The sequence below is a fragment of the Bos grunniens genome, chromosome 10 (assembly GCF_055505025.1).
Source record: "Bos grunniens cultivar Pamir isolate PY7600 chromosome 10, Bosgru_T2T1.0, whole genome shotgun sequence".
In the NCBI taxonomy this organism is placed as follows: Eukaryota; Metazoa; Chordata; class Mammalia; order Artiodactyla; family Bovidae; genus Bos; species Bos grunniens.
In genome coordinates this window covers 77,170,188-77,192,708 of record NC_141174.1, presented here as the reverse complement: position 1 = coordinate 77,192,708, position 22,521 = coordinate 77,170,188, and the positions used below count along the sequence as shown (strand labels likewise).

The 22,521-nt window shown below is 43.5% G+C and overlaps 1 protein-coding gene across 2 annotated transcripts; it reads right to left on the bottom strand.

The window, feature by feature from the left end:
* Positions 1–18,960: 18,960 nt before the first annotated feature.
* On the bottom strand, positions 18,961–19,958 carry LOC147364994 (non-secretory ribonuclease-like). 2 transcript variants are annotated; one of them, XM_086318883.1, is made up of 2 exons: positions 19,804–19,958; positions 18,961–19,629 (listed from the first exon to the last, which is right to left on the bottom strand). In XM_086318883.1, the coding sequence occupies exons 1-2, from the start codon at positions 19,874–19,876 to the stop codon at positions 19,148–19,150; spliced, it is 555 nt and encodes a 184-aa protein (XP_086175009.1). In that variant the 5' UTR covers positions 19,877–19,958; the 3' UTR covers positions 18,961–19,147. The 2 variants fall into 2 exon arrangements, with proteins under 2 accessions (XP_086175009.1, XP_086175010.1); XM_086318884.1 differs by having other exon boundaries at positions 19,797–19,909.
* Positions 19,959–22,521: the final 2,563 nt, after the last annotated feature.

The following is a 22,521-nucleotide window of genomic DNA, read 5'->3' as shown; positions in this document are numbered from 1 at the left end:
GTTCCTTGTTTTTAATTCACATAAGCTTTCTCCATCTCATCATTTCCTGATGCTAGAAACTTAAGCCTTTGAACTTCTTGCTGTTCAAAATTGTGCAGAGGTTAGTACAGTTTGTTAAGTGCTTCTTGAGCTCTTCCCTCTGTTTCATTTGTATTGGATTTATTAATTTTCAGTCTGAACCTGATTATTGCTCCTACTCTATGTCAGCCAACAATCCGAAAAAACACAGAAGACTTTCTGTAAAAGAATACAATCTCGGTTTCGAGGATCTTGCATTGATTCACATTTGTGCTGTTTTCTGGTCTTCCCCAGTGGCTCAGCGGTAAATAATTCACCTGCAATGCAAGAGATGCAGGTTTGATCCCTGGGTTGAGAAGATCCTCTGGAGGAGGGCATGGCTACCCTCTCTAATATCCTTGCCTGGAGAATCACATGGACAGAGGATCCTGGTGGGCTACAGTCTATAGGGTCACCAAGAGTCAGACATGACTGAAGCGACTGAGCATGCACGAACAGGCTGTTTTCTACACAACTCTCATGTACATGCCCAGTGCTTATATTTCATTATGTAAATTGGGAATTTTCTTTTTGTAAATCAGTCATTTAAGGACAGTGCACTCTTCCTGAAACCGTGTTAATCACAGGGTATACCAAGATACATGAAATGTAGTCTAGATTCCCAAGTAACCTATGGGAAGTAGAGAAACTGAATTTGTGATAGAAGGACAATAATATCGCTGGTGTAAGCATGATTTAATGGGAGTTCAGGAGGTGGAGGAAGTTACTTTCCTTGATGGGTCCAGGAAGGCTTCTAGGAGGAGGCTGGAAGCCTCTTCTGTGCTGGGTCATGAGGATGAGCAGGAGTTTGCTGGGCATTAGGGTAAGGATGAGCATTCTGGACAAAGGAATTGATGTGCAACAGTGCACAAAGGCAGGGAAGGCCAGACATCAAGTCACTGGTCCAGCTTCTAGGTGAGAAAAATTGGGATCAGACTCTTAAATTGGCATAATATCATCTTTCAACAAAATGAATTCATGTAATTTTTTACTCCTTTTCTGTATTCTTATCTGCAAATGTGATCATGTTACCACTGATGTCCTTCTAAAATCTGGACACAAATGTTGACCTGGATAGGACTGAAGGCTGAGCTATTAGCACTGTGCTGTGTCATCTTGTTTTGTGGAACTCCTTAATTATTTTGAGTATCAAGTAGCTTTTTGTATATATACTGGGTGTGAAATATTTTTATAGGTGCATGCATGTGTGCTGAGTTGTGTCAGTCACGTCTGACTCTTTGTGACCCTATGGACCATAGCCCGCAGTCTCCACTGTCCTTGAGATTCTCCAGGTGAGAATACTGGGGTGGATTGCCATGCTCTCCTCCAGGGGATCTTCTCGACCTAGGGATTGAACCTGTGTCTCTTATGTCTACTTCCATTGGAAGGCAGGTTCTTTACCACTACCACCACCTGGAAAGCCCTTTTTATAGGTGTTCAGCTCAGTTCAGTTGCTCAGTCGTGTCTGACTCTTTGCAACCCTATGGAAGGCAGCACGCCAGGCCTCTCTGTCCATCACCAACTCCTGGAGTTTACCCAAACTCATGTCCATTGAGTCGGTGATGCCATCCAACCATCCCATCCTCTGTCGTCTCCTTCTCCTCCTGCCTTCAATCTTGCCCAGCATCAGGGTCTTTTCAAATGAGTCAGCTCTTCGAATCAGGTAGCCAAAGTATTGGAGTTTCAGCTTCAGCATCAGTCCCTCCAATGAACACCCAGGACTGATCTCCTTTAGGATGGACTGGTTGGATCTCCTTGCAGTCCAAGGGACTCTCAAGAGTCTTCCCCAACACTACAGTTCAAAAGCATCAATTCTTCAGCACTCAGCTTTCTTTATAGTCCAAATCTCACATCCATACATGACTACTGGAAAAACCATAGCCTTGACTAGATGGATCTTTGTTGACAAAGTAATGTCTCTGCTTTTTAATATGCTGTCTAGGTTGGTCATAACTTTCCTTCTAAGGAGTAAATGTCTTTTAATTTCATGGCTTCAGTCGTCATCTGCAGTGATTTTGGAGCCCCCCCCCCCCAAAATAAAGTCAGCCACTGTTTCCACTGTTTCCCCATCTATTTGCCATGAAGTGATGGGATTGGATGCCATGATCTTAGTTTCTGAATATTGAGCTTTAAGCTAGCTTTTTCACTCTCATTTTTCACTTTCATCAAGAGGCTCTTTAGTTCTTCTTCACTTCCTGCCATAAGGGTGATGTCATCTGCATATCTGAGGTTATTGATATTTCTCCCTGCAATCTTGATTCCGGCTTGTGCTTCCTCCAGCCCAGTGTTTCTCATGATGTACTCTGTGTATAAGTTAAATAAGCAGGGTGACAATATAAAGCCTTGATGTACTCCTTTTCCTATTTGGAACCAGTCTGTTGTTCCATGTCCAGTTCTAACTTTTTCTAAGTTCTAGTTGCTTCGTGACCTGCATACAGATTTCTCAAGAGGCCAGTCAGGTGGTCTGGTATTCCCATCTCTTTCAGAATTTCCCACAGTTTATTGTGATCCACTCAGTCAAAGGCTTTGGCATAGTCAATAAAGCAGAAATAGATGTTTTTCTGAAACTGTCTTGCTTTTTTGATGATCCAGAGGATGTCGGCAATTTGAGCTCTGGTTCCTCTGCCTTTTCTAAAACCAGCTTTTATACATGAAAAGGGTATAAAGGTGAATTAAAAATAATGTAGCCCTTCTGCAATGATTTAGAGTCTCAGTGGGCAGCAAGGCTGTAGAACGTGAAAGTCGCTCAGTCGTGTTGCAAAGAGTCATGACTCTTCCATGGAAGTCCATGGAATTCTCCAGGCAGTAATACTGGAGTGGGTAGTCTTTCCCTTCTCCAGGGGATCTTCCTAACCCAGGGATTGAACCCAGGTCTCCTGCATTGCAGGCAGATCCTTTACCAGCTGAGCCACAAGGGTACTCAAGCATCTATAATATGAGGCAAACCCATATACTCCAGTTATAGGGGTCTGTCTGGTTCAAAAGCCGATCTGATTGGCTTAGTCAGTGGGTTTTGTTGATGATGTTATTTTTTAATGTTTAAACTAATTTTTGGAGTCCATGATAACCTTTCCAAAGAGGGATTTTCATATAGAAAATATGATCCTTGGCTTGCCTTAAAATAGCCTCAAAGTGTGGCCATGTAACCATCAGCCAGAGCTGAGTAGAATAGGCCACTTCTAAAAAGCTCAAGAAGTCTTCCCTGCTCCATTTCTCCCTCCTGACTCGCATCCTGTCTGTTCGCTCAGGGATGATACCTATCCGACTCCTGCACACATTTGGGTTCATGAGCCGTCAGACTTGTTAAGTGTCCCAAGAGGAGTCTGGCTGATACTCTGCCTGATCCTTGACCATTCTTCTTTAGATTGTGTTCAGAGAACATCCCCAAACATAATTTCTGATAGTTTCATCTATAGATTTTCTCTGCACATTTTTAACTGTCCTCTATTTCCTTCCAATCAAACCCAAATGATTCAGTTGACAAGAAAGATCTTGGGCTGAGGATTTGTTTATTTGAAAAGGGATTAATACAAACCCATAATTAAACTGGAATTCTCAGCATGATTTTTCTTTAGTATCAAAAGACTGCTAAATGTGAGCTCATTCTATTATTTCATTAGCTTAATCACCCCATCTGTGTTACAACAGCCACTGAATTAGCAGCCAATGTCATTATGCTATTATTTGTAATTGAGGGACATTGTAAGGTATAGTCTTGGGAAAAAGGTCTTTTGCATTGTGGTAAAAAATGATGCTAAAGTTGAAACTCCAGTACTTTGGCCACCTCATGCGAAGAGTTGACTCATTGGAAAAGACTCTGATGCTGGGAGGGATTGGGGGCAGGAGGAGAAGGGGACGACAGAGGATGAATTGGCTGGATGGCATCACTGACTCGATGGACATGAGTCTGAGTGAACTCCGGGAGTTGGTGATGGACAAGGAGGCCTGGCGTGCTGTGATTCATGGGGTCGCAAAGAGTCGGACACGACTGAGAGACTGAACTGAACTGAACTGAAAAATAACTGTTGAGGGCTTTGGCCACAGGGTTTCTCAAAGCCATCTTGATGTTCGGTACTTGAAATTTCTTCAGCCCTAAGGAACTCTTGCAACGTGTGCCCTTAATCTGCTGATAGGGAGTTGCCAACTGTTAATACGTTCCTGGACACAGCTTTCCTAATGCAGTGGCTGTTACAGGGGCAACAATGAACACTGCTTGCCGGCAAGGAAAGAAGGACTGTGGTAATAACATTTTATAATTATGAACACTGCTTGGAGTAGCTTTTCTTTTGAACAGAATTGGTTACATATGACCAAATCTTTGATTTTTGGGTTCATTTTTTCCCACTGTGCTTGGGTTTTTGGGTTTTTTATTTTTCTGTAGGTACAGCTGTTTGTAAAAACATGAAATGTGTACAATTGGCGAGAAGTGAGCTCACTGATGTCAAGGAGTACACAGATAAATATTTAAGGTGTTAATTGTTAGGGATTTATTTTAATGTGAGGAATAATCAGTGTGTCAAATCTGTGTTTTCATATGTATTATGCCTTAGAACAAAATTGTGTAAAAACTGAGTTGATAAAAGGGAAATGTTAATGAATAATACAGTTGGAATGGAGCTATCATGCAGGATATCTGATGTCTGGGAAAGCTTGAGATAAAGTCAGGCTTACCTGGGTCTGTGCCCTAATTGGCTTCTCAGTTTGAGCTATTCCACTTGTTTCTCAATAATAGACATTACTGCTGATAATTTCTAGCAGTAAGGCTTTCCCTTTGATGCCATTTAGAGGAATTTGGGGGCTCTTAATTGTTAACGTATGTTCTTCCTCCAAAGCCAGGATATTTTCCTGTGTGGGGTATTATCCCATGATTCCTCTTGGTCTAACGTGAGAGGAACAAGCTTGTTTGTCTGTTAAAGTGCATGGCTTTTTAAAAACAGAGAACAAAGTTTGACTCACAGCTCTGCCCCTCACCAACCATGAGACCTCAGCCAAGGAGCTTACCTTCCCTTATCCCAGAGAAAGAGTAAAATTCCTCCTGCATACTGTCCACAGACATCCTAGGTCTACTAGTGGGTCATGCTGGGTCTTGAGTACAAGTGAGAAAACACTAGAAAGTGTAGGGAGTGTTACCTATTGGGCAGCCTTATTGGGAGGCTTAATTCCAACTGCCATGTATGAAATGGGTGCATCAAAGAGGTGGTGGCTTTCTTATTATTTTCAACATATTTTGCCTTTATTTTCAGCACACCAAGAGTCATAAAAATTGTGAATGATGCACAGATATTTTACACTGCATCAGTTCAGTTCAGTTCAGTTCAGTTGCTCAGTCGTGTCCGACTCTTTGCGACCCCATGAATCGCAGCACGCCAGGCTTCCCTGTCCGTCACCAACTCCTGGAGTTTACCCAAACTCATGTCCATTGAGTTGGTGATGCCATCCAGCCATCTCATCCTCTGTCGTCCCCTTCTCCTCCTGACCGCAATCCGTCCCAGCATCAGAGTCTTTTCCAATGAGTCAACTCTTCGCATGAGGTGGCCAAAGTACTGGAGTTTCAGCTTTAGCATCATTCCTTCCAAAGAACACCCAGGACTGATCTCCTTTAGGATGGACTGGTTGGATCTCCTTGCAGTCCAAGGGACTCTCCAACACCACAGTTCAAAAGCATCAATTCTTTGCTGCATAGCACCCATCAAAGCTTCCTGTTTGGTTTAATGAGTTCCAGGCCTTTTGCTTTCCTAGTCGACCAGAGACTGGTGAACCTCGCTGGAGACAGCGAAGAATGGAACTACTCTGCTAATGTACGCTGACAGCAAACTATTCAGGCCTTCAGTTGACTGGATGAGGGCCACCCACGTTAGGGTGAGGAATCTGTTTTACTCAGTCTACCAATTTTTAATTTTTTTAATATTTATTTTTATTTATATGGCCATGCCAGGTCGTAGTTGGGGCACATGGGATTGTCAATCTTTGTTATGGCATGAGGGCTCTTTAGGTGAAGCATGTAGACTCTTAGTTGAAGCATGTGGGATCTAGTTCCCTGACCAGTGATCAATTCTGGGCCCTCTGCACTGGGAGCACAAAGTCTTAGCCACTGGACCACCAGGGAAGTCCCCCTAGTCTACCAGTTTAAATATTAATCTCATCCAAAACCACTGTCACAGAAATACCCAGGATAAGGTTTGACTGAACATCTGGGCCCCCCATGGGCCAGTCAAGTTGACAGAAAATTAACCATCACATATACACACATGTATGTATATATATTACGATTATTTTATTTCAGGTAATTGACCTATTTCCTATGGATTTAGGCATAATCTTTTAAGAAAATAAGCTTTACATAGTAGAAAACTTCAGAAATGAGGATTGCACTTTCTGTAGGCATTCCTCTCCACATATACACCTTTACTCCTTTATCAGGAATTCAGAGAATTACAAGAGAACTTGTTTTGTTCCAGATCCTTCAATTAACATCTGAGAACTAGAATCCTGGAGTGATTTATCTAGCTGACACAGAAAAGTAGAGATAAAAGTGGGAATTAAACACATGGCTTCCCTAGTGGCTCAGTTGGTAAAGCATCTGCTTGCAATGCAGGAGACCCAGGTTTGATCCCTGGGTCGGAAAGATCCCCTGGAGAAGGAAATGGCAACCCACCTCAGTATTCTTGCCTGAAGAATTCCATGGACAGAGGAACCTGGTGGGCTACAGTCCATGGGGTTACAAAAAGTTGGACACGACTGAGTGACTAATTTTGACTTTCAAACACGTGGCTACTTGATACAAGGATTCCATTAGTACCATGCGGCTATTTAGAAACGAGGTGGATCGGTGTGCTACCTGTAGAGATCTCTAGAAGAATGTGCAGAGCCAGGGTAGTGGGATGGAGGGAAGAGAAGAGGGAGGAGCTTGAACTGGATGCTCAAGACAAAGGAAGGGAAGACAAAGTGAGCCTATCACGTGAGTACTCAGACAAGGGAGGAGAAAGAGAAGGGGAGAGTGCTGAAGGTCTGGGGTCTGAGGCAAGAAGGACTGGTAATTTGGGGGAAGTGAGATAGAGATCCCCTCCTCTCTGTCTCTTCATTCCCTCCTCTAGGACAGAGAACACGACTCAGATCCTTTTCCGACTCACACCTAGATAAGACAGTCTTCTTCTAGGCCAAGAACTTTGTCAGTCTCCTCAGTTCCATAAGTAGAAGTTAGGGGGCACTCCTTGCACTTGAAATGAGACCTCCCCACCCCAGCCGAATTGATTCTCCAGGCTCAGCAGCATCAAGTATGGCCAATCACTCCCTCCTCCTTGATGATTCTGACCTGGCAGTGGGGCTTCTGTGACAGAAACAAGCGTGAAAAGCCTTTAAGATCAGTCCGGGTGCCCTCAAGACAGACAGACCTGTCAATCGGCATGTTGGGTCTGGGACACCACTGTCTCCTGGCTCTCTCATGCCCCTTAGTTTAAAATGCTACTGGTAGCTGCGCCTCATTGTCCTTCTTGCTGTATTTTCCCCACAGAGCTCATCATCCCGTCTATACAGCTTGCATACTTTATTATGTTTATTGTCTCTCTCTCTCTTTTTGTCCGCTGTGTTCTCTGATGACTCCCACATACCTCTAACAGCGTCTCACACATAGGTACTCAAGAAATGTTTGCCGAATCAGGCTCCTCAAATCAGTTGCCACTACACAACATTCTTAAGATGCCAAGGTCACTGATGGATAGCGGCTCCATGCCAGCCTTTACCATCTATTGTGCAACTAAAGCTCCATGCCGGTTACCCACGAGGTCAAATGGGGGGCTGGTATAGACTCCCCCTTTCCTAGTAGGACATGTGCTGCGATACAAGCCCCTTCTTATCTATGGGGACCCTCAGTCCGTTCTAATGCTTCTGGGTCCCAAATCCGCACCCCTCGCTGACCCCACGCAGCTGCCTCTCTCACAACGTAAATCAGCCTTCCGCCAGCAGAGGGCAGGAGCTGCTGTGAAATTCTGTGCTGGGCTTGCGCCTCGTTCCAGTCTGGCCTGTTTTCTTGGCTGGTTCTCCCCTGTTCCTCGAATTCCTCGCCCTCTTCCTGGGCGGGATTGAAGGACACAGGGGCCCGGAGAGTCAGCAAGTTCTTGCGTGCGCGCGTATGTGCTGATAGGATGGTGGGCATCTATACGGGAAAGTCATGTTCCCTCCCTGGGATGATGTTCTCTGGGCTCACTGATCGATCGGCCCACGGCAGCTCGAATAGAACTCCGATGGCGCTGACCCAAGGCCCGGGTGACCGGACCCACAGCGTTTTTCTTCGGGTCTCTTCACCCGCAGAGCTTCCGCCACTGAGGCGCAGATCAAGGACTCTTGACAGGGCATTCGATGCTCTACCCATAGGGCCTCCGCTTCCTTCTTAGAAACAAACCCTAGACTTGCAAGCACAGCCTGAGGAGGAAGCCCTGCTAGAAGAGGAGGGGGCCTGGAGCTGCGGAGACCCCACATACAGGCTCAGGGCCTTTGCGCTCGGGGGAGGGTTCCCACGGCCGCCTCCTCGGTCGGCAGGGGGTGCTGCGCCGCCTGGAACTCGCGGGCCGAGCAGGACCGGAAACTTTTAATGACTTTCTGGTTCTTCGACCTGGCTTCGAACTTTCAAAAGGCTCTTTTAATCACTGAGGAAAATCTCAGGATAGTAAGCAAGTAGGTTTCAGATTATGAGCGCCTACTGTGTACCAGGAACTCTCCATCATGAAGGAGGCTGATGTGCTGAAGGAGGCAGGTGGAGGAAGGAGGGAATATCTGCAGCTTCCCAGCTGGGTTTTCCGAGGTCAGCTCTGTGCTGCATCACCATGGTAGTTTATGTTTTATGTCATAAATATGAGTTATGAGCTTTGAAAGCAAATAGCTTTGTTTGAGCTTTCGATTTCAAAACAAATAGAAAAGTTTGTTTGAGTTTTCTATTACCAGGGACTCTTCCTTGGGTCCCTCGACTGAGAAGGGACTATAGTGAAGTAGTCTATTTGACTTTTTCCTTTAAAAACACACAGATGCGTGTAAATGACAGATGTAAATTCAAACATACTAAGAGAGCAAACCTAGTAAAAAGAATGTTGTCCTCTTGGTTCTTGGTCCAAATTTTATTTTCCAGATGCAATAATTTTTCAGTTTTTTTGGGTATACTTTTACAGTCTTTATATCATCTACATGTTACAGGCATTTATAAGTTTGTTGACATGTGGATAGATGCCTCTTCCCCACCTCCCCCCCATAAGTAGTAACATTTTATATTCAGTGTTCTACATTGAATATCTCTTTCCCACTGACAATATATTTTGGACATATTCCATGCCAGTGGCAAGAGTGTTCCTCATTCTATTTAATGTACTGGTTGCTTCAGTTGTGTCCAACTCTTTGAGACCCTATGTACTGTAGCCCCCCAGGCTCCTCTGTCCATGGGATTCTCGAGGCAAGAACACTGGGATGGTTTGCCATGCTCTTTTCCAGGGGATCTTTCCAACCCAGTGATCAAACCCGCATCTCTTAAGTCTCCTGCATTGGCAGGTGGGTTCCTTACCACTAGTGCCATCTGGGAAGCCCCTTCTATTTAATGGCTGAATAGTATTCCTTTGTAAGGGCCGGGAGCCAGCATGGGAGTTTCCACCCATGACAAAGTCATGTGGAGAGGCCTGATATGCAAAGGCGAGTCAGGACTCGAGGGGCTCCCCCGCCGTGGACCTGCCTGAGCGTCTACCCCAAAACCAGAATCTGTCTGTTTTACTATTTTACGACTTTCACCAACTCCTCTGACATTAATGCGGGGCTATCCCCGACCACCTTTCTCTGAAGGAAATCAATTTGGAGCTCTAGTTAATTAGCCTCCTGTGCATAATAGGAGTGTTTCAATCTAAACCCCTCAGACGGCTCTCTAATTTGCCTGACAGGTTTACCCAGACTCCTACAGCATACAATTGTTTACAGTCTCCCAACCGAGAGGCATGGGAAGCTTAAGATATTCAAATAGTATAGAGCCTCTCGGAGAGTTAGAAATTGTCAGAATAGAAATAGTAGAAGATTTCATTGTTGAGCCAATGCTTGCTGCCAAGTTTCCACATCCCCTGTATTGTATCCTTGGAAGTGTATTAATTAATATAGTTGGTATATAGAAAAAATAAGTAGTGGCCTTGGTGTTAACAACTTTAGACCCTTAAGGTAATACATTCTTTCCTTTGTTGTAAGCCCACTGCACCTTTGCCCTAAAGGAATGCAACTTTATCTAACACCTTCGGAGGATGGCGCCAAACTTTAAAATAATTACTCTTAGAGAAAATAAGTCTGTGGTTGACAAACCTTTATCAGAATCATAAAATGTTAACAGGTCTTCTGGCCAAAAGATGATGTAAATCACCTAAACCATTTGTATACGTTAAGTTTGCAGAAAAGAAAGCCTGTTCTCAATAAGGATCAAAGACTGCTGACTTTGCATGACTTTACACCCCCTATTATCCTCTATGCACAACTTAAGGTATATAAGCTCCCTTTGAAAATAAAGCTACGGGCCTTGCTCAAAGCTTGGTCTCCCCGTGTCGTTCTTTCTTGCTTCCTTTTCTCTCCTTTTCTTTTCTGTTCTTCCTTCAGGACATATAATTGGAGTGTGGGGGTCCTCTGGGACCACTTACTTGCCTGGGCTTCTAAGACCCACTCGAGAAGGTGCCTAAGGTGGGGCACCTTCAGCGATTCGAGAGGGCGCCTGCGGCCTCCGTGGTCAGAGCAAACCTGATGTCACGGGTTTTATTGACTTTCCGCGTAAACCAGTTATAATGAGCCTCTAATCTCTCTGCTTTGCTATCCTTTTCACCAACGCCGTCCTCCCGAGGGAATCCCTGGATCCAACCGGGGCTGGACCCCGGTATGTAGGGATATACTATTGTATTTTATACAGCCCCATGTTCAGGATATTCTGTTTATTTTCAAAGTTTTACTAGTATAAACAAATTGGAATGAATATACTGGAACAAAAGCAGCAATATTAAGCATCATGTGTTTATTTATAGTGCCCCTGCTATTGGCGGGTTACCTCTGGTACTATGGGTTTTCCTAGGGCCTTATGTCCTATGTGGGTGTAGGGTGGGAGATGCTGTGGCTTGACAACAGAAAACCCTTCCAAATACACATGGTGTTGCTGAACCTAGTGAAGCCTGGGAAAAGTGAATATTTTTGGCACAATTCAGTTGGTTTTTCTTGTAACAGGAATCTGAGGAGTCAGTATCAATTGGGTCAAACTTTGGTCTTTTATGAGACTGACGCGCTGCCCACTGCACTTAGAAAGTGCTTTTAATACTGGAGAGCGTTAAAATAATAACCATGTTTATATATGGAGGATAAACTAAGATACTGGGCTTCCCTGGTGGCTCAGATGGTAAAGAATCCACCTGCAATGTGGGAGACCTAGGTTCAATCTCTTGGTTGGGAAGATCCCCTGGAGGGAGGGCATGGCAACCCACTCCAGTATTCTTGCCTGGAGAATCCCCATGGACAGAGGAGCCTGGCAGGCCCCAGTCCGTGTGGTTCCAAGGAGTCGGACACGACTGAGCGACTAAGCACAAACTAAGATACCAGGATAGATAACTTATTTTATATTCACACTGAACATATTTAAGAGCATATTGATTGTTCTCATTTGTAAAAGAATTTTAAAATTTAAATCAACCCTCACAATATTCCATCAGGCAGGTATAATTATCCCCATTTTAGAGAGTATACTGAGGCCCTGAGAGTGACATAATAGCAGGTAGAAACAGAGCTTGATGTTCTCCTTCATTGTGGCTGCTCCTTAGAGGGAGGCAGGATGCACAGTAGGTTTAAGGTAAGTGTCATCCGTGTAGGTTGCCTCTGAGTCTTTTGTCTAAGGAGGGCGTATCATCCAGGCTGAAATACCTGCTTTATCAGGGTTTTGTTTCCAAGGTAAAAATGTTGTTTCCTTAATAAAAGGTATTTATAGGAATATATTTATATTCATATTTATGAATTATATTTATATTTATTTTCATTCAAAAAATTTACTTAAGCATCTGACTGTTTGAGACACAAGTACGATGAACTGAGGCCTTCTATTTCACGTGGTGGGTCTCAGCCAAAACCTTTGATCATTTCTCCCTTTATTCAATGGGAAAATGTCAAAATGACAGTAGGTTAATCGTGTGCACTCAGGTGGTGATGGGGTCAGGTGAACACAGGCTTATGCTAAGATGCAGATCCCTGATTAGAAGTACTTGTAGCTGGAGTTGTCTTGGGCTCCCAAGGCAAATGGTACCTCCACTTCCTCTCACCTTGGAATAGCCCCAATATCGAGACACTATCGAATTCCATCATAGGCTTATGAAGTCAGAGTCAGCTAAAGTGAGTCCCAAATGCCAGGGTGGGAACAGGTGATGATGGAATCACCTGAAGGAAGATTTGGAAGTGCTGACTGCTGAGCTCCTGAATTCTGTCGTTTTCTAAATGCAACAAAGGCATAGGCAAGATTCACTTTGTGACTGAGTGGAACACAAAGACTAGGTATTGGTGATCACCACAGTGCCATAGTTTCTTCTAAGGCATCTTAATAAAGACCATGGAAAGTGCCCACAGAATTCAACCTCATTTGACCTCTCAGTAAAACAGTCCCCATTTTAAGACCCTGTGGAATTCATGATGACTGACCAAACACTACTGTTTGTTTTGATAGATCACCTACAACCAATATCCACCTCCCACTGCCTAGAATAATAGCTTGATACCAGAAAAACCACAGTTGGATTTCTGGCCTCACAAAATGTTATGGGAGAGCAGCAATGTGGGTATGAACCCAAGTTTCAGAATGGGACAACCTCACCTCGACCACACACCCCAACCTCTGCCCAGTATTCCATAACAGCAGGACTCAGAATGTTTGCTCTCAGTATCACTAAAAGTTATTGAAGGAACTTCCCTGGTGGCTCAGTTGTCAAGACTCTGTGCTCCCACTGCAGGGGGCCTGGGTTTGATCCCTGGTCAGGGAGCTAGATCCCACATGCTGTGATTAAAAGTTTGCATGCTACACTAAAGATCTGCTGCAACTAAAGAGGGAAGATCCCATGTGCAAATAAGACCCAGTGCAGCCTAAGTAAATAAATATTTAAAAAAAGAAATAAAAGTTATTGAGAACAGCAAAGAGCTTTTGTTTATTTGATTATATCTCTCTATATGTACTTTATTATAAATTAGGACCAAGAAATTTTAGAATGCTTAACCATTAACTCAAAATTCATTTAATAATAGCAATAGTGAATCATTAAATGTTGATATATATCATGTATTTTTTTTAAAAGCCTATTTTCTAAAACAAAAAAAAAGTTTATAAGCAGAATACCGTTGTTTCACATTTTCTTTACTGGCTGACTCTGTGTTGACAATTGGATTCTATATCTGCTTTTGCATTCATCCATTGTACTATGATAGTTTGCTAAATTATGTAAAGAGAATCCTGCCTCATATAGTTAAATGGTTTGAAAGGTAAGACCCTAATAGATACTGCAAAATGGTTTGTTCAAGGACCATGAGGGTCCTTGAACCATTCTTGACCTAATCAGTGCATGCATTCCATTTCTCAGATCACAGGTGTTGATTCTGAGGTCAACCTTTTACACAACCAGATATATTTGATGGAAATGTTGACAGTTGAAGACAGGGCTATGTTCTGCTGGACTTATTCCTGAGGTGGTAAAAGGTTTGGAGTTGTTGCAGTCACCTTAAAAAAATGTGAGAGAAATTTGCCTGATGTGTGCACCAGCATCTTGGAGAGATGGAAATGGAGAAAGAGAGGGAAACTTCGGTTTTCTTTTCATCATCAGAGTTCTGATAAGCTGCACATTAAGCCATAACGGTTCCTTGTTTCTCGGGACAGTGTAACTGCTCTTTCAGATTGTTAGGACATCACCAGCAAGGCCAAGTACGTGGAGGGAAGGGCCTTCAGCACACCGTTGTGGCCAAAGGAACTCCTGAACAGTCAAAGCTGTGGAGGACCCTGTGGGTCAGAAGCTGGCCAAAATTTGGGGAAGGTGTAGAGGGTATTAAAGTAGATGAATGAATGTATTTATTTAATCCTCCACTTGGTTTTGAATCTCTGTTTTTGAGATAACTGCTCACAATGAAAGAACTGTGGCAAAAGGCTCTCACATTTTGTTAAAAAGGAAATGAAGAATTCATTCTTTCTCATTATCAGTTGCCACTAAAGCTCTTGATTCCCCTCCAGACAAATTTCACCTTCCAGGTGAGACTGAATTTTTGATAAGTTCAGATTTGGTAATGTCCATATGGTGTGCTGTGGGTCGCATTTTTTAACTCAGTGGAGTATGTGAATGATTTGATCTATTCAGTATTCTTTTCCATTTTAATCACCCTGCTGTTCCTGTTCACTAAGTTCTCTCATGTCACCAGTTTTGAGTTCAATATACCTTGAAATACTAAGAATTTTGAAGTAGGCATTGTCCTTATGAAATTATTGTAACTCAGACTTCAGACACAAGTAACAGTTATCCATTTAAACAGTTATGTTTAATAACATAAGTAAAGTTTTAGTGTCAAAAAAGGCTATGTTTCATAGGTAATTTGAACTGGGGATGAGAACAGAATTTCTGTGCTCTCTTCCCTACTCCTTGCCTCACTCTTTTTTATTTCTTTAAATTTTACTGAGATACAATTGACACACAGCACTACGTAAGTTTAAGGTGTACAGCACAATGGTTTGACCTACAAACGTGATGCAGTGATCATCACAATAAGTTTAGTGAACATTCATTATCTCATATGGATGCAAAATTAAAGAAATAGAAAAAAATTGTCCTTTTTATGAGAACTGTTAGGATTTACTCTCTTAACACCTTTCGTATGTAACATACAGCAGTGTTAATTGTATTTATCATGTTGTGCATTACAGCTGTAGCACTTATTTATCTTTTAATCTGAAAATAGTTTAACCTGAAGATGAAGATTGACTATCTTCATCCAATTCCTCCTCGCTCTCATCCCCTACCCCTGGTAACCACAAACCTAATCTCTTTCTATGAGTTTGCTTCATTTGTTTGTGAAGTATAGTTGACCTATAGCACTGTTAGCTCCTGATACACAGCAGAGTGATTCGATATTTCTGTACATTTCAAAATGGACACCGTGACATCTAGTTGTCATTTGTTACCAAAGATACTACATAATTTTTGACTATATTCCCCCACACCGTAAATGTGCACCTGAGACTCATTTGTTTCATAGCTAGAATTTTGTACACCTTAATCTCCCTCACCTGGCTCTTTCATTTCCTCACTGTACTCCCCTCTGGCAAACACCTGTTTGTTCTCTGTATCTATGACTCTGATTCTGTTTTGTTATGCTTGCTCATCTGCTGTTTAGATTCCACATATAAGTGACATCATACAGTATTTGTCTTTCACTCTCTGCTGTTTCACCAAACGTAATACCCTCTAGGTCCATCCATGTTGTCACCGTCTCTCTCCCTTATGTGATTCAAGTGGAAACACGGTGTGTAAAATCTCAGTTCCAGACAAAAACCAATCACAGGGTTTAGATCAGATTCCTCTCCTCTCACATCTCCTGACCTGACCCTGGGACCCTCTTGCTCTGATCTGAGGGTCATTTGAGACAACCCTCTTTGTACCCTCCAGAGGAACTTGCTTTGCAATGTTCCTGATGTTAGACCATAAAGCACAAGCAGTAACAATGTGAACTGCCCGTTCACTTCATGCTGGACCTTACAGAGTGTGTTGCTATCACTAACGACTTTCACTCCTCCAAGACTTCTTTGAGACTGGGTACTATTGTGAGCATTTTACAAAATTGGAAATGGAGGCCTAGTGGACCCCAAGGAACGTGTCCTTGGAATATGCTGATGTGGACAATTAACTTTTCTAATAGTGGCCACCGTGCTGCTGGCCTCAGGTTTAATGCAGCCAGATCTTGAATGTCTATCACAGAGGGTGGTGGAAGCGAAGCCTTCCTTGCTCTGCGTTGAATCCTCACGCCTCCTAAGAAAGATGAGCTACTTTTAAGCTTTAGGACCACCACCTCCCTCTGACCCCAACCCAACCTTCAGCACAGGAACCGGGGAAGCTGAGGAACAGGGAAATAGCAGGAAGAAGGTGGGGAAGCCTAAGGGCAGGAGGGAGAGTGTGGTTCAGGGAGGGAGAACAATAGGGGCTTTGTGAGAGGATGAAGGTACATTTTCCTGCCACAAGGAAGTCTCCTCTGTTCCCCTCTCCCTCCACTTTGAATCCTTCATTAAAATCTGATCATTTGAAGTTGAAAACAGAATCCCAAATCTGCACTTTTTCTTCTGCTGTGTTGCCATTACCTTATCCCTTGCCTCTGGGATTTGGCCTGGGTAGCATGAGTTCCTGACTGTCCCACAGTTCCTGCACAGCTGGCAGACTCGTCTTCAGGTCACATTATTAGAGTATCTGACATGCTCCATTGGTACCCCATAAGAAATTGCTCTTTACCTATCTTCACAGGTATGAAGCACCTGAGCCTCATTTCCCTCTATCATTAATGCTCATGATTAAAATGCTCTTGTTCTGTAAAACCAATTTTTCTTTTTCTTTTTTTTTTTTAATTTTATTTTTAAACTTTACATAATTGTATTAGTTTTGCCAAATATCAAAATGAATCCATCACAGGTATACATGTGCTCCCCATCCTGTACCCTCCTCCCTCCTCCCTCCCCATACCATCCCTCTGGGTCGTCCCAGTGCACTAGCCCCATGCATCAAGTATCGTGTATCAAACCTGGAATGGCATCTCGTTTCATACATGATATTTTACATGTTTCAATGCCATTCTCCCAAATCTTCCCACCCTCACCCTCTCCCACAGAGTCCATAAGACTGTTCCATACATCAGTGTCTCTTTTGCTGTCTCATACACAGGGTTATTGTTATCATCTTTCTAAATTCCATATATATGCGTTAGTATACTGTATTGGTGTTTTTCCTTCTGGCTTACTTCACTCTGTATAATAGGCTCCAGTTTTGTCAGGCCCTTTGAATGCTTTCTCTCGGTGTGACTATCCCCTTAGTTTCTGAATGACCAACTTCTCATATTGCTCAGAATTTACTCCTTTTTGGGTCCCTGACAACCACACTGCAGATTGATTTCTATGAACTAACTGAGACCCACTACAGGTGGCCTGCTGCGTGGATGTGAGACCCGTGGATGTGGAGGGCCAACAGTCCTACCCTTTTTTAATAAGGGACTTGAGCATCTGTGAATTTTGAAATCTTCTGGGTTGAGGAACGAATTCCTTGAAGATACCGAGAGATAGCTGTACATTGTATTCCTCAGTATAGTTTTCCTCCCTGACACCTATCACCTGAAAAAAATAATTTTCTAAGTTCAATTCTTCTCAGTAGAAGAGGCACCATAAGGGCAGGAATGTATCTGTGTTTATATTGCATCCGCACGACCTTAGAAAACTACCTAGAAGACAATACCTGCACATCGGTTATCTGTTGAGTGAATGAAGGGATGAGTGATGGGCGAGGGGAAGATGACACAAGGCAGAGAATGATGGGGCAGCTGAGTTAACTGTTAGAGAGGCTGTGTCCATGTCTGGGAAGAGACACATGCTCTGTAGAGACAAGAAGGTTCACCGCATCCTGCATCATGGCCAATGTGACTCCAGCCTTGCAGTATTCCAACTCCTCCTTCTGTTACTCCAAAGCATTTGGGAGAGTGAGATCATGTCTTTCCACTGTTTATTAACCTGAAGTCAGTGGTTTCTGCTGAGCTCCAGAATTTTCCAAACCTAGGATCTCCATGCAATAACTCCAACCAGAGGAACAAATCTTCCAATGGCTTCTCCAGAGAAGATGCTCCAGTGCAGCTGGTGTGTGCAGTACTACCAAGAGCAAGAATGAATGATCATATGAGGGGGGTGGGAGGAAAGGAAATTGCTATATATCTGGAGCTGGAAAAGGAGCTGATATAAAGGAAGTCAGAAACACCAGACTCAAGGACAGAGGTACAGATTTGATGACAAGCCACCTCTGTTTTATTCTGCGTGAAGTCCTGCAAAAGATTCAGCCTGTCTCCCAAGCAATCCCTTGAATGCTGCTCCTGACCCCAGTGTGTGAGGAGCTTTCCCTTCCTGCTCCTCACTGATTCCTGAGTGCAGCTCTGGGATGGAGGGAGAGTAGGGGCTGTCATTGTCGGCCTCCCTTTCTGTCAGTCTATTTCCAGAGTCCTGGAGCCTGTGCCCCTTCCTGACCTGAATGTGAATGAGCCACTGACCGATCCTTGGGAGAGGGCCTCATTCCAGGTCTCCTTCCTGACCTTCTCCACCACATGACAGGCTGCTGCCTCCTCCAGGGCATAGAAGTTCTCAGAAAAGGGTGTCACCCCTTCTCCAGGTAGTACTAGAATCTGATCATGTACTACCCGAACACTTTATATCATTCCACATTCGACTCAAACTGGATCCACCCCTAGGATGACCATACATACCTGAAGATTTGATATACTTATTTAAAAATGGATCTCTGAGCCTAAAATTTGCTTTATTCTTTTGGTCTTATCACAATTATGATATTCCCCTTTCTTTTCATTTTTACACCATATAGTTTACTGCTATCATTTAGTGTATGATTCTTCGATCAGAATAAAATACATTTGTTTCTAGTTACTGAGGACTCTGTGCCCCCTGATACTGAAACAGTCAGCTATGAATGGAAGCCTCGGTTTCCTGCCCTACAGCAGAGAGAAGGAAAAGTCTGCACAACTTCAAGACACAGGAACCTCTTATCCTCATGTCTCTCATTTTCCCACAAATCTCTGTTGAGAAGGAGAAATGCCTCTAGACCAGGATGTAGCCACACGACAGAAGGGCACAAGCAGACACACAGAGCCTTGTGTGTAATGTTGTACAGTTTATTGTGGGTACATATGTAGCTTCAGCTGAGCAAAGCTTAAAGGGCACAGGGGGGCTGGTGCCATGAGGACTGATGCTGGTCTCCCGGGAAGATCAGGAGATAGGACTGCAGCTATGACCATGGGGCTTGGCAGGTAAGCACAGGCCAAAGTTCTGACCCCAAATTTAGATGATGTTATCCAAGTGAACTGGAACCACAGGGTACCTGGGACTGTCCCGAGGTGATCTGTTGTCACAGGCAACGATGAAGATCCTCCATGCCCTTGTCTGTTGGTATTGGCAGCCTGTGTAGTTCAATGCAGGTCTTGTGAGGTTGCAGTAGGTTACAGGCACTTGGACTGAGCTATTATGACAGTTCATCCTGCCTGGTTTAGAGCAGGTTACATTTCGGGTGTTACAAATACCAGCTACATAAGCAAATGTTCTGTGGAGAAAAGTATTTTTATTTTTACATACCATTCTGTAACGGTTAACCACTCTCATTGCGGCATTGCATTGAGGGTGGGCCATATTTATGTGCTGAATCTCAAACCACTGAGCCCGGGTTAAAGTACCAGGTTGGGCATGGAGTGAGATCACCATTCCCAAGAGCCCCAGCAGCAAAATGAGACGAAGCCGAGAATCCTGCTGTATTGGAACCATGTTTCCTGTGAAAAGAAGGGTATATTTTGCATCCCAGCAACTAATAGTACAGTCCCTCCTCACTCACCCAGCAGACCCCGGCTGTCACTGTGTTTCTAGCTCCTTTCTCCTCACCCCAAAGTCTGTCCTGTGCCCTGGGCTCTAACTTAAGCCCTAGGGCTCCTTGTCTTACCCAGTACCTCTGCTGTGGCTCCTGTGAGAACAGATCCAGCTGAATGTCCTGGGGCTCAGGGGCAGCTGGTGTACCCCCATCCTTGGGACTGGAGATATAGAGCAGTCCTTGTGGGTGGGGCCAGCAGAAACACGAGGGTTCCAAGTTTAGGGCATGAAGAAACCCACAGACTGGCACAGGGCCCACTCATGCAATGAGCCTCTTTGTTTCATCATTTGCCAATCTGTGTGTCCCCAGGGACACACCACTGCTGCTTCTCTTGTAGGAAACCTAATTCTAGGCAGATGCCTAGAATTGAACAATCTAGGATTGTTCAGGGCCCAGCTCTGCCACTGGGTCTGGACTTTCAGATAAAAAGTATCACTGGCTGCAGAATGGCCTTAGATTTTATAACTTAGCTTGGGGGCAACACATTGAAAGACTAAAGTACATAAAGGCAGGCCCAGTACTCAGCAAATAAGGGTCAGGGAGGCTTGTTTGCACAAGAGGAATTCAGGTCTCCGTTTAATTTTTAGTAATCGTCCCGGTTCCCTCTCACCCAAATATTCTTTATCTCTTCACTTCCCTGTGCTGGAAAATTGAGCTCTGGATTTCTCATTGCACAAAATCCTATAAGCAATTAGTTTGCATCTATGAGTTTCTGTTCTTGTTGTCTTTTTTTTTTTTCCTGCTTCCCATGCACTGAATTCACTTTCTTTTGTTTTTACCCTGGCCTGATTTTTGCTCTCACTTCCTGTGAAGTAGCATAACCTTAAACACCTAAAAGAAAGTCTGTAAGATCTACCAGAGAATGAACATTTAGTATTAAAGAGGGGATTCCAAGCTAGAGCTTGAATTCTTGCATTCTTTTTAATCTGTGATATTTTCTACAAAACAGTCTGCCTTAGAGCCACCATTTATCTTTCTAGTACATTTCATTTCTCATTGTTAACAGGAAAAAACTTTTTTAATTTATAAAATGAGCATTAGTGGATAAGACATTGCCTTCCTGGAACTATGGAAGTCATAGCGTATAACTTGATGCATGAAACATACTCTTGGTCCTCAGAGAAGCAGAGAAAAATTATGGTACACCCGTGATTTTATTACAGTGTGATAGAGGTAAAAACATTGTGTGAAGACATTTTTTGAGGGGCACTTCAGACAAAGGGATAGGAAGGTTTCCAGAGGAAATGTCCATTTGAGCAGGGTTATAAAGGATAAGTAGCGTTTAGGGACTTTAGGGAATAAATGAGCATTCTAGACTTAGAAGATGGTGTGGGACACTGTACAGACAGGAAAAATGTAGTAAGGTATGAAGAGCCTTCAGGTAAGAGATGTTAAATCTCTGGTCTAACCTCTAAGTTAGAAAACTAGATTAGGTCCTTAAATGGTACTGTACAGTCTGCCACGAAAATTAATCCAGGTTATTTATTTTTACTGTCTTTCTATATTTCTGTCATCTAGAAATGCAATTATTTTACCATTGATGTCTTTAAATAAACATTGACATAATGGTGACCTAGATAGGACTCAGTTCAGTTCAGTTCAGTCGCTCAGCCGTGTCCGACTCTTTGCGACCCTATGAATCACAGCACGCCAGGCCTCCCTGTCCATCACCAACTCCCGGAGTTCACCCAGACTCACGTCCATCGAGTCAGTGACGCCATCCAGTCATCTCATCCTCTGTCGTCCCCTTCTCCTCCTGCCCCCAATCCCTCCCAGCATCAGAGTCTTTTCCAATGAGTCAACTCTTCGCATGAGGTGGCCAAAGTACTGGAGTTTCAGCTTTAGCATCATTCCTTCCAAAGAAATCCCAGGGCTGATCTCCTTCAGAATCGACTGGTTGGATCTCCTTGCAGTCCAAGGGACTCTCCACAGTCTTCTCCAACACCACAGTTCAAAAGCATCAATTCTTCGGCACTCAGCTTTCTTCACAGTCCAACTCTCACATCCATACATGACCACAGGAAAAACCATAGCCTTGACTAGACGAACCTTTGTTGGCAAAGTAATGTCTCTGCTTTTGAATATTCTGTCTAGGTTGGTCATAACTTTCCTTCCAAGGAGTAAGTGTCTTTTAATTTCATGGCTGCAATCACCATCTTCAGTGATTTTGGAGCCCCCCAAAATAAAGTCAACCACTGTTTCCACTGTTTCCCCATCTATTTGCCATGAAGTGATGGGACTGGATGCCATGATCTTAGTTTTCTGAATGTTGAACTTTATGCCAACTTTTTCACTTTCCTCTTTCACTTTCATCAGGAGGCTCTTTAGTTCTTCTTCACTTTCTGCCATAAGGGTGGTGTCATCTGCATATCTGAGGTTATTGATATTTCTCCCGGCAATCTTGATTCCAGCTTGTGCTTCTGCCAGCCCAACGTTTCTCATGATGTACTCTGCATAGAAGTTAAATAAGCAGGGTGCCACTAATCACAACTACTAATTTTAGGTAGTGTGCTTTTTCCTCTTGGTTGTTTTCAGAGAACTGGGTTAGTATAACACTTCAAAGGGACCTTTTCCCCTCAACATGAAGACACGTTTTTTCATGGAGAATAAATTTCTAAACCTTTCTTAGTCCTGAGGCCTGCCACATGCCCTCTTCAGAAAGTTAGGGCCAGGGACTTTGCTAGTGGTCCAGTGGCAAGACTCCACACTCCCAGTGGGGCCCTGGTTCGATTCCTAGTAAGGGAACTAGATCCCGGGTGCCAAAACTAAGAGCTGGCACCACCAAATAAATTAAAAA